This window comes from Urocitellus parryii, chromosome 5, assembly GCF_045843805.1.
Source record: "Urocitellus parryii isolate mUroPar1 chromosome 5, mUroPar1.hap1, whole genome shotgun sequence".
NCBI lineage: Eukaryota > Metazoa > Chordata > Mammalia > Rodentia > Sciuridae > Urocitellus > Urocitellus parryii.
Window position 1 is genome coordinate 178366775 of NC_135535.1, and position 13573 is coordinate 178380347.

Genomic DNA, 13573 nt, shown 5'->3' on the forward strand with positions numbered 1-13573 from the left:
CCTAGTGTATCTGTTTAATGTTGATCTTTTCTTCCTGCTCTTCCTCCCTGCTCTGTTCTTAGTTGCTCTCATTATATCAAAGAAGACATTTGGTATTTGTTTTTTAGGGATTGGCTAGCTTCACTAAGCATAATCTGCTCTAGTGCCATCCATTTCCCTGAAAATTCCATGATTTTGTCATTTTTTAGTGCTGCGTAATATTCCATGGTGTATAAATGCCACATTTTTTTTTTTATCCATTCATCTATTGAAGGGCATCTGGGTTGATTCTACAGTCTAGCAATTGTGAATTGTGCTGCTATGAACATTGATGTGGCAGTGTCCCTGTAGTAAGCTCTTTTAAGGTCTTCAGGGAATAGTCCGAGAAGGGCAATAGCTGGGTCAAATGGTGGTTTCCATTCCCAGCTTTCCCAGGAATCTCCATACTGCTTTCCAAATTGGCCTCACCAGTTTGCAGTCCCACCAGCAATGTACAAGAGTACCCTTTTCCCCACATCCTTGCCAGCACTCGTTGTTGTTTGACTTCATAATGGCTGCCAATCTTACTGGAGTGAGATGGTATCTTAGGGTGGTTTTGATTTGCATTTCTCTGACTGCTAGAGATGGTGAGCATTTTTTCATGTACTTGTTGATTGATTGTATATCCTCCTCTGAGAAGTGTCTGTTCAGGTCTTTGGCCTATTTGTTGATTGGGTTATTTGTTTTCTTATTGTCTAATTTTTTGAGTTCTTTGTATACTCTGGATATGAGGGCTCTATCTGAAGTGTGAGGAGTAAAAATTTGATCCCATGATGTAGGCTCCCTATTTACCTCTCTTATTGTTTCTCTTGCTGAGAAAAAACTTTTCAGTTTAAGAAAGTCCCATTTGTTGATTCTTGTTATTAACTCTTGTGCTATGGGTGTCCTATTAAGGAATTTGGAGCCCGAACTCACAATATGTTGATCGGAGCCAACTTTTTCTTCTATCAGACGCAGAGTCTCTGATTTGATATCTAGCTCCTTGATCCACTTTGAGTTAACTTTTGTGCATGGCGAGAGGAGGGGATTCAGTTTCATTTTGTTGCATATGGATTTCCAGTTTTCCCAGCTGCTAGGAGCCACAGCAAAAGTATTGATACATGGCTCTTTTGGTTTAGGTGACTGCCAGCGAACCATTGAGGATATGATTATGTTAAGCTTTACATTTCATATGGAAATTGGACTCCTGCTGTTCACCTCGGCCTGTTACAGGATTCGGGTTACTCATGTCACTCATGTAATGGGAGAGTTCCCATTGGCTGGGGAAGGATAGTAGGAGGGAACTTCCGGGGGAGGTCCAAGCGCCTGGTTCCGGTGACACACGTGGGTCGATCGGCTTGCTAGCTAGACGCACAGGGATCGCTGGCGGCCTTTTTAAATAAAGCTTTGTTTCCCGCTTGAGCGGTTCGTGATTCTGTGTCTAGCCGGGTTGCTGGCGGCTCGTGCAGCCGGGTTGCGGCAGTTTGGTGGCCCGTACGGGGAACGCCCGAAAATTAGAGGTGAGTATTCGCTCGCCGGGGAGGAAAGGCAACAGAATGGGTATTCTTATTTTGATTTATTTTGCTTTTATTTCAAGCTCCCTAGCCTTAGATTTTTTTCAGGCGAACTGGGAAAAATGGTTGGCTCAAGGTTTGAAGTTATTCGGCCCTGAGAGAGAGAAAATTGATATAACCATTCTCCTCTTCGTTTCTATCTCATTCTGTCTTGGCCTTCTTCTATCCTACCTTATTGGATTACGTTACCTTTATAGTAGATTAGAATCTAATAAAAAACAAACCGAAAAACTGTTAAGTAAATTGTTAGAGGTCCAGGCTATGGTAGAAAACATATTAGGTCAAGCAAAAGAAAAGGTCCCTCAAGCTAGTCAGACAGAGAGAGATTTAAAGAAAACAAGCTCAGGGGAAAAACGGCCATCAGGTAGGGAGGCTGTTACTAACTCTGTTCTATCACCAGAGGGCGTAATTCAACCAACAACTCTACCTGCAGCTGAGCGGCCCTCAGTTTCCTTAGATGATGGTCAGAATCCTGAGGCAGGACCCCAAGAGTTAGAATGCCCTGTACTTGAGCGAGCGGAAGGGCAAAGAGTTTACCGTCCTTTAGATTTCAAAATAATAAAGCAATTAACGGAAGCTGTAGCAACCTATGGCCTTCAAGCCCCCTTTACAATCAGCATGGTCGAATCTATTACCAACTGGGACTTAACACCAGCAGATTGGGCTAACGTGTGTCGCTCTGTGCTAAATGGAGGACAATATTTATTATGGAAAATTGCCAATGAGGAATTCTGCATGGAGACAGCTAGGCGAAATGCAATAGCCGGTTACCCTGAAAGAAATATACAAATGCTTTTAGGGAAAGGACCTTATGAAGCTCAAGGGCAACAGATCGGATATGACCCTGGTGTATACGCACAGATTGCTATAGATGTTATTAGGGCATGGAAAACTGTGCAGGAACAAGGAGATTTACAAAGTCAACTATCTAAGGTAATATAAGGAACTAATGAACCCTACGCTGATTTTGTAGCTAGACTTATTCAGACAGCCTCTAAGATATTTGAAAATACAGAACAAGCAATGCCATTTATAAAACAACTGGCTTATGACCAAGCAAATCGTTACTGCAAAGAGGTCATTAGACCGTGGAAACATGAAGATTTAAACACATATATTAAATTATGTAGAGACATTAATGAACAAGGGCAAGTCTTAGCAGCAGTAAAACAGGATTTAGATGTCAAGCCAAAAACATGCTATAATTGCAATCAAACAGGACATTTTAAAAGAAATTGCCCCATGGGAGGAGGGTTTAACAAAGCTAGGTATCAAAGGAATAGAATCCCAGGTATTTGCCCACGATGCCATAGAGGGAGACATTGGGCTAATGAATGCCATTCTCAGACCACCATAGAGGGTATTCCATTATCAAAAAATGGGCAAAGATCAAGTGCTTACCCACGATATCGTGGAGAAAGGTATCAAGCTCCATTGCCAAAAAACGGATTGGAGGGCCCAATGCCCCGGGGCCCAAAACCACAAATATACGGGGCAATGGAGGAACCCAACAGCACCACCAAGGTAGTGCCCAGGATGCATTATCCATTAGATCCCTCATCAGACAAACTAGAGGGAGCACAGGGTTGGACATCTGTGCCTCTGCCAGAGCAGTATTAACTCCAGAGATGGGAGTTCAAATCATTCCCACAGGAGTAAAAGGACCTCTTCCCCAGGGAACAGTAGGCTTATTATTGGGATGCAGTTCTTCTACACTAAAAGGACTTATGATAAGTCCTGGGGTAATTGATCCCGATTATGAGGGTGAAATAAAAATTATAGCTAGTTCTCCAAGAGGTATATCAGTAATTTCATCAGGAGATAGAATAGCACAGTTATTAATAATACCAAGCCTACATGATAAATTTTCCAGTTGTAATGTAGAAAGAGGTTCCAAGGGATTAGGCTCCACAGGTGTAGATTGGGCTATGCTATCTTTAAATTTAGATTCTCGCCCTATGCTAAAATTAAATATTCAAGGACATGACTTTAATGGACTGCTGGACACAGGTGCTGACCTCAGCATCATATCTCGCCAGGAATGGCCAAAGCATTGGCCATTGCAACAAGCCACCCAAACGCTTAGAGGCCTAGGAGTGGCGACTAATCCCCATAGAAGTGCAATGGTATTAGATTGGAAGGATCCTGAAGGATGTGAAGGAACTATACAGCCCTATGTATTGGACCATCTCCCCATAAATTTATGGGGACGAGACGTCCTAGATCAATTAGGATTGACATTAACAAATAACATCAATCCTAACGTGCCCACTACTAGGGCAAAACAAGGCTTTAGAAAAGAAAAGAGATTAAGAGAACAAGAACAAGATATAACAGCACCAATTCAAATAGATCAAGAAATAAATAAACATGGATTGGGTTTTCAAAAAGGGCCACTGAGACAATCAAAATTACTTGGAAATCAGAAAGACCAGTGTGGGTTCCTCAGTGGCCCCTAACTAAAGAAAAGATACAAGTAGCCCATGACCTGGTCAAACAGCAATTAGCGGAAGGACATATACAACCTTCCGTATCTCCCCATAATACTCCCATTTTTGTCATTAAAAAGAAATCTGGTAAATGGAGATTATTACAAGATTTAAGAGCCATTAATAATGAGATGGTTATTATGGGACCTGCTCAATCAGGGATTCCCCAATTGTCTGCTCTACCAAAAACCTGGCATGTTTTAGCTATAGATATTAAAGATTGTTTCTTTTCAATTCCAATTCATCCCGAGGATAGTACACATTTTGCATTTACTATCCCTGCACTGAATCATGAAGGTCCTGATCAGAGATATGAATGGAAAGTACTCCCTCAAGGGATGGCTAACAGCCCAACTTTGTGCCAAATTTATGTTGATAAAGCAATCCAGCCACTTAGAAATCAAAATCCTGAACTACAGATATTTCACTATATGGATGATGTGTTATTGGCACATAAAGATAAAAACACATTGCTAGAATGTTATGCCACGCTTACAAACTAATTAAAAAATTATAATCTAGAGATAGCAATAGATAAAGTACAATTAAATCTTCCAATTAATTATTTAGGAGTTCTATTATCCTCAACCATGGTCCGTCCACCAAAAATTCAAATACGAGTAGATCAACTCAAATCGCTTAATGACTTTCAAAAGTTATTGGGAGACATAAATTGAATAAGGCCTTATCTAGGCATACCAACAGGAGAGTTAGGACCTTTATTTGATATTCTAAAAGGTCCATCAGATCCAAATTCACCCTGCATGTTAACGCCTGAAGCTAGAAAGGCATTAAAAATCATTGAGACATATATGGAAAATATGCATTTGGATAGAATTGATATAAGTTTGCCTTTATTATTTATTGTACTACCGACGAAAAATATTCCTACAGGAGTATTTTGGCAAGAAGGTCCATTATTATGGATACATTTATCTTATTCTCCTAATACTATTCTTACTAGCTATCCTGAGGCTGTAGGGCAATTAATACTCAAAGGAATAAAAGCAGCAAAAGGAGTATTTGGGATTTCTCCCAATAAAATTATTACTCCATATACTATGGATCAAATTGATGAGTTAGCTAATGAGCTAAATACTTGGGCAATAATCATGTGTAAATCTAGTGTTGCATTTGATAATCACTTGCCATCTAATCCTTTGTTGTCTTTTTGGTCTAAGCATCCTGTAGTTTTTCCAAAAATGACAAGAAAAACTCCTATCATAAATGCTCCAAATATATTCACTGATGGGTCAAACAATGGTACAGCAGCAGTAGTTACTCCTGATCAAACTTTTACATTTTTAGTACCCAAACAATCAGCTCAAAAGGTAGAGCTCAATGCAGTATTGCAAGCTTTTATGATGTTCAAAGATTCTACATTTAATTTATTTTCTGATAGTCAGTATGTAGTTAATGTTATTGTATCTCTTGAAGATGCTGGTAGGATTTCTCCTTCCTCTACTGTTTTCTCTTTGTTTTCTGCTATACAAAGTCTAATCTGGGACAGAAAGGATCCATTCTTTATAGGACATATCAGGGCACATACAGGATTGCCTGGAGCCCTTAGTTTGGGTAATGAACTAGCAGATAAATCTACACATGACATACATATTTTATCCACAATAGAAGAAGCTATAAATTTTCATAAAAGGTTCCATGTCAATGCTAATACTTTACAAAAACGTTTTAAAATAACTAAAGAACAAGCCAGACATATAATAAAACAATGTCAAAATTGTGTGACATTTTTACCACAAGTTAATCTTGGAGTCAATCCTAGAGGACTGATACCTAACCATATTTGGCAGATGGACGTCACACACTTGCCAGAATTTGGAAAATTAAAATATTTACATGTTACAGTTGATACTTCTTCCGGATTTTTGATGGGCTCCCTTCATCCCAGAGAAAAAACTAAAGATGTTATAGCTCATTGCTTACAAAATTTTGCCACTGTGGGTGTTCCTAAACAGTTAAAAACTGATAACGGTCCTGGTTACACCTCCAAGTCTTTTAAACAATTTTGCTCATCATTTGGCATTACTCATATAACAGGAATCCCATACAATCCACAGGGACAAGGCATAGTTGAAAGAGCTCATCAAACTATTAAAATGTACTTATTAAAACAAAAGGAGGGAATTGGAAAGGGGTATATATCCCCCAAAGATAAAGTTAAAATAACCCTTTTTACTCTAAACTTTCTAAATTTGGATTCATCAGGACTTAGTGTTGCGGAAAGACATATGTATCCGAAAAATGTACATAAGTCTAAGGTACTTTGGAAAGATATTCTAACAGGACAATGGAAAGGCCTGGATCCAGTAATAGTCTGGAGTCGGGGCTCTGTCTGTGTCTTTCCACAGGAAGAACAGCAACCAATTTGGATTCCAGAGAGATTAACTAAAACAATTTCTACAGAAAAAGAAGATGATTTGACTCAAATCCATAACAGCTGATATCCAGAGTTCCAGCCTGGCTATTCTTACATCTGTGACAGTGATTTACCACGGTGCCTTTTTCAATATCTATTTTATTATTTGCATTTTTCCCACATCATAAAGTTCTATTTTATTTTACTTTATATTTTGAGCTCATACAAACCTAGGTTAATGTTTTTCTGATCAGTTTTATTTTTTGACTGTTTTATTTTTTGACTGTGGAGTTTTTAAACATTGCAATTGAGATTTCACCTAGGTATGGAGATTTCACCTAGGTATAGCTACATGGAAAAATATACCCTGTTCATCGATAGGCAGAACTAACATTATCAAAATGGCGATATTACCAAAAGTTCTCTATAGGTTTAATGCAATGCCAATCAAAATCCCAACGGCATTTCTTGTAGAAATAGATAAAGCAATCATGAAATTCATATGGAAAAATAAAAGACCCAGAATAGCAAAAGCAATTCTAAGCAGTAAGCGTGAATCAGGCGGTATAGCGATACCAGATTTCAAACTATATTACAGAGCAATAGTGACAAAAACAGCATGGTACTGGTACCAAAACAGGCAGGTGGACCAATGGTACAGAATAGAGGACACAGAGACTAATCCACAAAGCTACAACTATCTTATATTTGATAAAGGAGTTAAAAGCACGCAATGGAGGAAGGATAGCATCTTCAACAAATGGTGTTGGGAAAACTGGAAATCCATATGCAACAAAATGAAACTGAATCCCCTCCTCTTGCCATGCACAAAAGTTAACTCAAAGTGGATCAAGGAGCTAGATATCAAATCAGAGACTCTGCTTATGATAGAAGAAAAAGTTGGCTCCGATCAACATATTGTGGGTTCGGGCTCCAAATTCCTTAATAGGACACCCATAGCACAAGAGTTAATAACAAGAATCAACAAATGGGACTTTCTTAAACTGAAAAGTTTTTTCTCAGCAAGAGAAACAATAAGAGAGGTAAATAGGGAGCCTACATCATGGGATCAAATTTTTACTCCTCATACTTCAGATAGAGCCCTCATATCCAGAGTATACAAAGAACTCAAAAAATTAGACAATAAGAAAACAAATAACCCAATCAACAAATGGGCCAAGGACCTGAACAGACACTTCTCAGAGGAGGACATACAATCAATCAACAAGTACATGAAAAAATGCTCACCATCTCTAGCAGTCAGGGAAATGCAAATCAAAACCACCCTAAGATACCATCTCACTCCAGTAAGATTGGAATCCATTATGAAGTCAAACAACAACAAGTGCTGGCGAGGATGTGAGGAAAAGGGTACTCTTGTACATTGGTGGTGGGACTGCAAACTGGTGAGGCCAATTTGGAAAGCAGTATGGAGATTCCTGGGAAAGCTGGAAATGGAACCACCATTTGACCCAGCTATTGCCCTTCTCGGACTATTCCCTGAAGACCTTAAAAGAGTGCACTACAGGGATACTGCCACATCGATGTTCATAGCAGCACAATTCACAAATAGCTAGACTGTGGAACCAACCCTGATGCCCCTCAATAGATGAATGGATAAAATAAATGTGGCATTTATACACAATGGAGTACTACGCAGCACTAAAAATGACAAAATCATGGAATTTGCAGGGAAATGGATGGGATTAGAGCAGATTATGCTAAGTGAAGCTAGCCAATCCCTAAAAAACAAATGCCAAATGTCTTCTTTGATATAATGAGAGCAACCAAGAACAGAGCAGGGAGGAAGAGCAGGAGGAAAAGATTAACATTAAATAGAGTCATGAGGTGGGAGGGAAAGGGAGAGAAAAGGGAAATTGTGTGGAAATGGAGGGAGACCCTCATTGTTATACAACATTACATATAAGAGGTTGTGAGGGGAATGGGAAAAAAAATAAGGAGAGAAATGAATTACAGTAGATGGGGTAGAGAGAGAAGATGGGAGGGGAGGGGAGGGGGGATAGTAGAGGATAGGAAAGGTAGCAGAATAAAACAGTTACTATTATGGCATTATGTAAAAATGTGGATGTGTAACCGATGTGATTCTGCAATCTTTGTAATGTTTTGAACAACCAATAAAAAAAAAGAGACAATGGCAGAGAGGGGTAGGCATCCTTTTGTCTACCATCCTTCTGTCTGTCTGCACCTTCCCTGTGTGTCAGCTCTACCACTGAACTACAACCCCTGTTTTTTCTATTTGTATGAAGAATGTGGTTGGGATTTTAATAGGAAATGCATTCAATCTGTGTAACACTTTTGGTAGTATGACCATTCAAATTCTAAAGGTTATAAAACTAAACTTCTCTGACCTCCAGAGATGGTCATTTTAGTTAACTGGTACTGTAATGATTAACTAAATTTATCTTTATTTTGCAAGTCAATGAGTAGACTGAATCACGAAATATTGAATCATGGCACACAATCAGTAAATATTAATCAGCCCAAACGAGGTGTTTTGTGTGGAATGAAAAGTCCAAGATTCAGGGGACTTGGGTTCCAGCCTCCCCTCCACCCTACCTGCCATCTGTATGTTCTTGACCAAGGGACTGCATCTCCAAGGCCCAACTTCCTCAGTCTTACAAAGGGAATAATTTTACTTTAGGGAAAGGAAATTAAGAGACTCTAAAGAGATATTATGGGTGTGTGCTGAGGGCCATTGCCAAGTAGGAATGACGCATCAAAATTTCCTTGCCAGCGTACCCCCTGTTAAATGGATTTCGCTGTTGACATTGCATGTAAGGTGACCTTGCTCAAGGACCAGGGAAGATCCGGGTTTAGAGCTGATCAGGTTTGAGGAAGTATCCTGCTCCTTGAGTTTTAGGCATTCCCGGTTGAAGACAATAGGGGTTTTAGGGAAGTTGGAGGTTGAAGATTATTGCTGCTTGGATTAGGGTGTTCCTGCTGCTTGTTCCCGTTGAGTTCTCGTGAGATTCAAATGGGATTTGGAAAAAAGCCTCGTGGAGTAGGTGAAGCGGTGGCAGATTGGAGATTGCCCCTGAACGTGTTTGTAGATGGCCAGCCGGTGTGAGTTCGGGAATAAAGAATTGCTGTTTGAATCTACAAGTGTGTGGTGGCTCGTGATTCAGTGCCAAGCCCAGACATTAGCAGGTGTGAAAATTCTCTGTGAATTTCCAGAGTACCTGTAAACATGACTGATAAAACATTGTGTATTTGGGGACTTGACAAAACTTAATTTTTTTCTACTTCAATTTGAAATAACTACATTAATTTCACATTATGTACAGTAGAAATAGTGCATGAAAATAGCTTGCATTCAGCAATAGATGAATGGATAAGAAATTGTATATGTACACAATGTAATATTACTCAGCCTTACCAAAGAAGATATTTCCATTTGGGCAAGATTAATGAATCTTGGAGGACTCATGCTAAGTGAAATAAGCAGACAAAGAAACATACTGTATGGGGCTGGGTGGTTGAGCACTTATCTAGCATGTGTAAGGCAGTGGGTTCGATCTCAGCAACCACATAAAAATGAATAAAAATAAAGGTATGCTGTCCATCTACAACTAAAAAAGAATATACTGGATGAGCTCACTTTTATGTCATATTAAAAAACCAAGTTAAATAATAGAAGCTGAGAGTAGAATGGTTGTTTCCAGGGGTGGGGAGGAAGAGGAAACGGGGAGAAGTAGGTCAAATTGTACAATTTGCAATTAGGATAAATAAGTATAGAGATCAAGGACTATAGCTAATAATTTTGTACTGTATACAGGAAATTTGCTATAATGATGGATTTTAGGTGTTTTTACTCCAAAAGAAAAGGTAACTATGAAAATTGATGGATTACTAGTAATCATTTCACTAGGTATATCAAAACATCATGTATGCTTTAAGTATACACATTATTTTGTTTTATTTTTGATACCAAGGGTTGAACCCAGTGGCACTTAACCACTGAGACACATCCCCAGCTCCTTTTTATTTTATTTTATTTTATTTTAAATATTTGAGGGATGGGGTTGTGGCTCAGTGGTAGAGCACTCACCTGGCATGTAGGAGGCCCTGGATTGGATCCTCAGCACCACAAATAACTATAATAAAGGTATTGTGTAAAAAAAAAAAATTGAGAAAAGGTCTTGCTAAGTTGCTGAAGTTGGCTTTTGAATTTGGAATCCTCCTGTCTCAGTGTCCCCAGCCGCTAGGATTACAGGTGTGTGCCACCCACCCGGCAAGTATATACATTAAAAGTAAAATTTAAAATAGAAACAACTGGGGGCTGGGGCTGTAGCTCAGTGGTAATGCATTTGCCTCGCATGCGTGAGGCTCTGGGTTCCATCCTCATCTACAACTTAAAAAAAAAAAAGAAAGAAAGAAAAAAAAAGAAACAACTGCAGTAATCAATTTAGGACAAATACAAGATGACTTTGCAAAATACGTCTTTGCAAAGCATCGCCATTAGTGATCTAGGGATGCTTATCATTCCAGTGATATTTGGAGCCTCATGACCACTAAACGTCACCTCGGATTCAGGTGTGCGTATTGTGACCCTTCTGTACGGTGGTCCCATCCCTCACCAAAGCACCTGCCTGATGTTCTGTCTATCATCTCCCTTGCTTGCTGCGCGTTACTTTATTCCTTCATTCCTGACAATGTCAGGACAGAAAAGAACGGAAGCAGGAGCTGTGGCAGGAGGCGACTGGGGCATGGTTTCTTAAACCCTCTCCACTCGGAGAAACCTGCTTTCTCCAGGAGAGAGCAGAGAAAGACTGGAATAGACTCTTCTGCCACTGAGCATCTTCCTCAAGAGAAACACCGATTTGAAAACTATCCACAGGTGAAATGACTTCACCAGGGCTAAGGAAAGCAGGTGAGGGACCACAGCACCTGAGTATGGCATAAAGACAGGAAAAGTCACATTGAAAAGGGCAGAAAGAACAGTTAGGCATTACTCTTGTCACCCTTCCCCAGCCCGGGGCAGCGCGGCCCAGAGACGTCCTGTCCCCTCGGGAGAAAGGGAGGCACGGGAGCCCTGGACTTTGCACCCTTAGTTAGCTGTGCAAAATTTCACTTCTGCAATAACGAAAAGGGAGAAACGCTAATTTTGACTTCTATTTTTACTTGGTCTCTAAGGATTTGGCCTTGCCATTTTGTGAACAGCCAGTGTGTTGGACATTCACAATAAAATAATAATAATAATAATAATAATAATAATAATAATAATAATAATTTTCCCCAGAAACTGTTCTCTAGGCAGCTGTGGCAAGGCCAGGGCATCATAAGAGCTCATTCCAAACCCAGTTCCACCACCTTTGAGCTGTGTGACACTGAAGTGTCTCCTTCTGGTTCTCTCAGAGTCTTTTTTCCTCATTTGAAAAAAAAAATATAATCTCTGTCTTCAAGTTCTTTACAGGGAGGGATGTGGGCGGTGGGGAGGAAAAAAATAGGAAAGAAAGGAAAGGTGTGTATATTTACTTAGCTACTTGCTGAGTGCTGGTTATTCAAGATGTGTGTTATGTTAGAGGCTTCATGTTAGACATGTTAGCACAGTACCCTAAAATATTTCACAAGACTTTCATTTTCAAGGAAAATACCTGAGTGTTTGAGAGGCATTACTGGAGAAACATTATTTTTTGTATAAGGTCTAAAACACATGGCTAAAACAATGTCATAAACTCCCAAATGGCCATCAGTCTAAGAATCCAGAATGAACAATTTTTTTGATCAGATACTTTACTTCATTTGTTCTCAATTCTGGCAGCTCACTAGAGCTGCTTAAGGTGTTTAAAAAAATAAAACCAATACCAAGGCCTCACCCCAGACTAGTTACACCAGAATCTTCAGGGTGGGGCTGTGGAAAGGAGAGTAAGAATAAGAACACACTATTTTCATGTTTTTCAGTTGGCCAGAGTCCATTCAGAAGGAGATTAAAGTGCATGTAGGTGATTGGTCACTGCATCAAACAGTGCAGTGATTCACATATTGAATTAGCAGGGAGTGTTGTAAAAGCTTTGCATTGCAAGCTTGCTCTTGTCTGCGGTAAGAAGAGGAGGTTGCAATGGATCTAGTCGTGGCCCTGGTCCTTGGTCTCTCCTGTCTGCTTCTCCTCTCAGTATGGAGACAGAGCTCTGGGAGGGGGAAGCTCCCACCTGGTCCCACTCCTCTCCCAATTATTGGAAATATTCTGCAGATAGATGTTAAGGACATTAGCAAATCTTTAACCAAAGTAAGTATGCTTTATGATCCTTTGGTGGCTTGGAAAAGTTGAATAATTATTTCCTACTTTTAATAAAATTGATTGTTGGAGGCAGATTATTTTATTGTAAAGTGAATAATCCCTGTGAGTTATTATTTTTGGTGTGTCACTGTCAGAAATAGTGGAATGATATCATGTGTTTTCCTAGGAGGGTACTATTTAAGTTCTAAGGTGGACTCAAAATCATAAAGTTCTGTTACTTTCTTGGTTTCCCATCTTTTGCTGTGATTTTTCTTTTGTCTGAAGGTAAATGGTATTGGCAGTTTTGAGATTAAAGATTTTATGCGAGAAGTCATCTGCTGTACATGTTGTGTATTTTGTTTAGATTAGTTATAATAGTTCAACTTCTCCAGAGAAGCAAATTATGTGTAGTGTCAAGGAAATACTGTGGGTCTACAATAAGTAAATGTGAATGAAATAAATAATTAGTGAGGGATAGTTGAGTAATATCAGGATATTTTGGTCCTGTGACCTGTGAATGTGTAGCATGGAAAGAATTGTCCTTCCATGGGATGCTGCACATCCTGACATTTCTGTGCTGTGTCCACTCTCTTTCTGAGTTAATAATGTTGGTGGATTTCAAACTGGTCTGTGCATTAGAATCATCTGGGGAGAGATGTTTAAAAATTGAGATTTCTGGTATTTATCACAGGGCTGATGAGTCAGATCCTCAGGGGAAGAGCTTAGCAGGTGATGCTGAAGCTGTGTCCTATAGCAGCTGGGTATTGGTCCAAATGTGGACATTGAGGACTGTGAAATTGCCTTAGGTAGAAGAGATCAACTAAGCAAGGGTTCAAGTTTGGGTTGTCTATTTATTAGCTATGGGAAACTGAAATGAATTTGAATTTTTGAACCTCAG

The 13573-nt window shown here is 39.5% G+C and overlaps 1 protein-coding gene across 1 annotated transcript in view; it reads left to right on the forward strand.

Annotated features, from left to right (window-relative positions):
* Nucleotides 1–12493: 12493 nt before the first annotated feature.
* The window catches only part of LOC113178372 (cytochrome P450 2C18-like), a 42681-nt gene continuing 41601 nt past the window's right edge, over nucleotides 12494–13573 (forward strand). Inside the window, exon 1 of the mRNA XM_077799108.1 lies at nucleotides 12494–12684. Coding sequence (XP_077655234.1) covers nucleotides 12517–12684 — 168 coding nt within the window. The 5' untranslated portion in view covers nucleotides 12494–12516. The remainder of the gene's footprint in view (nucleotides 12685–13573) is intronic.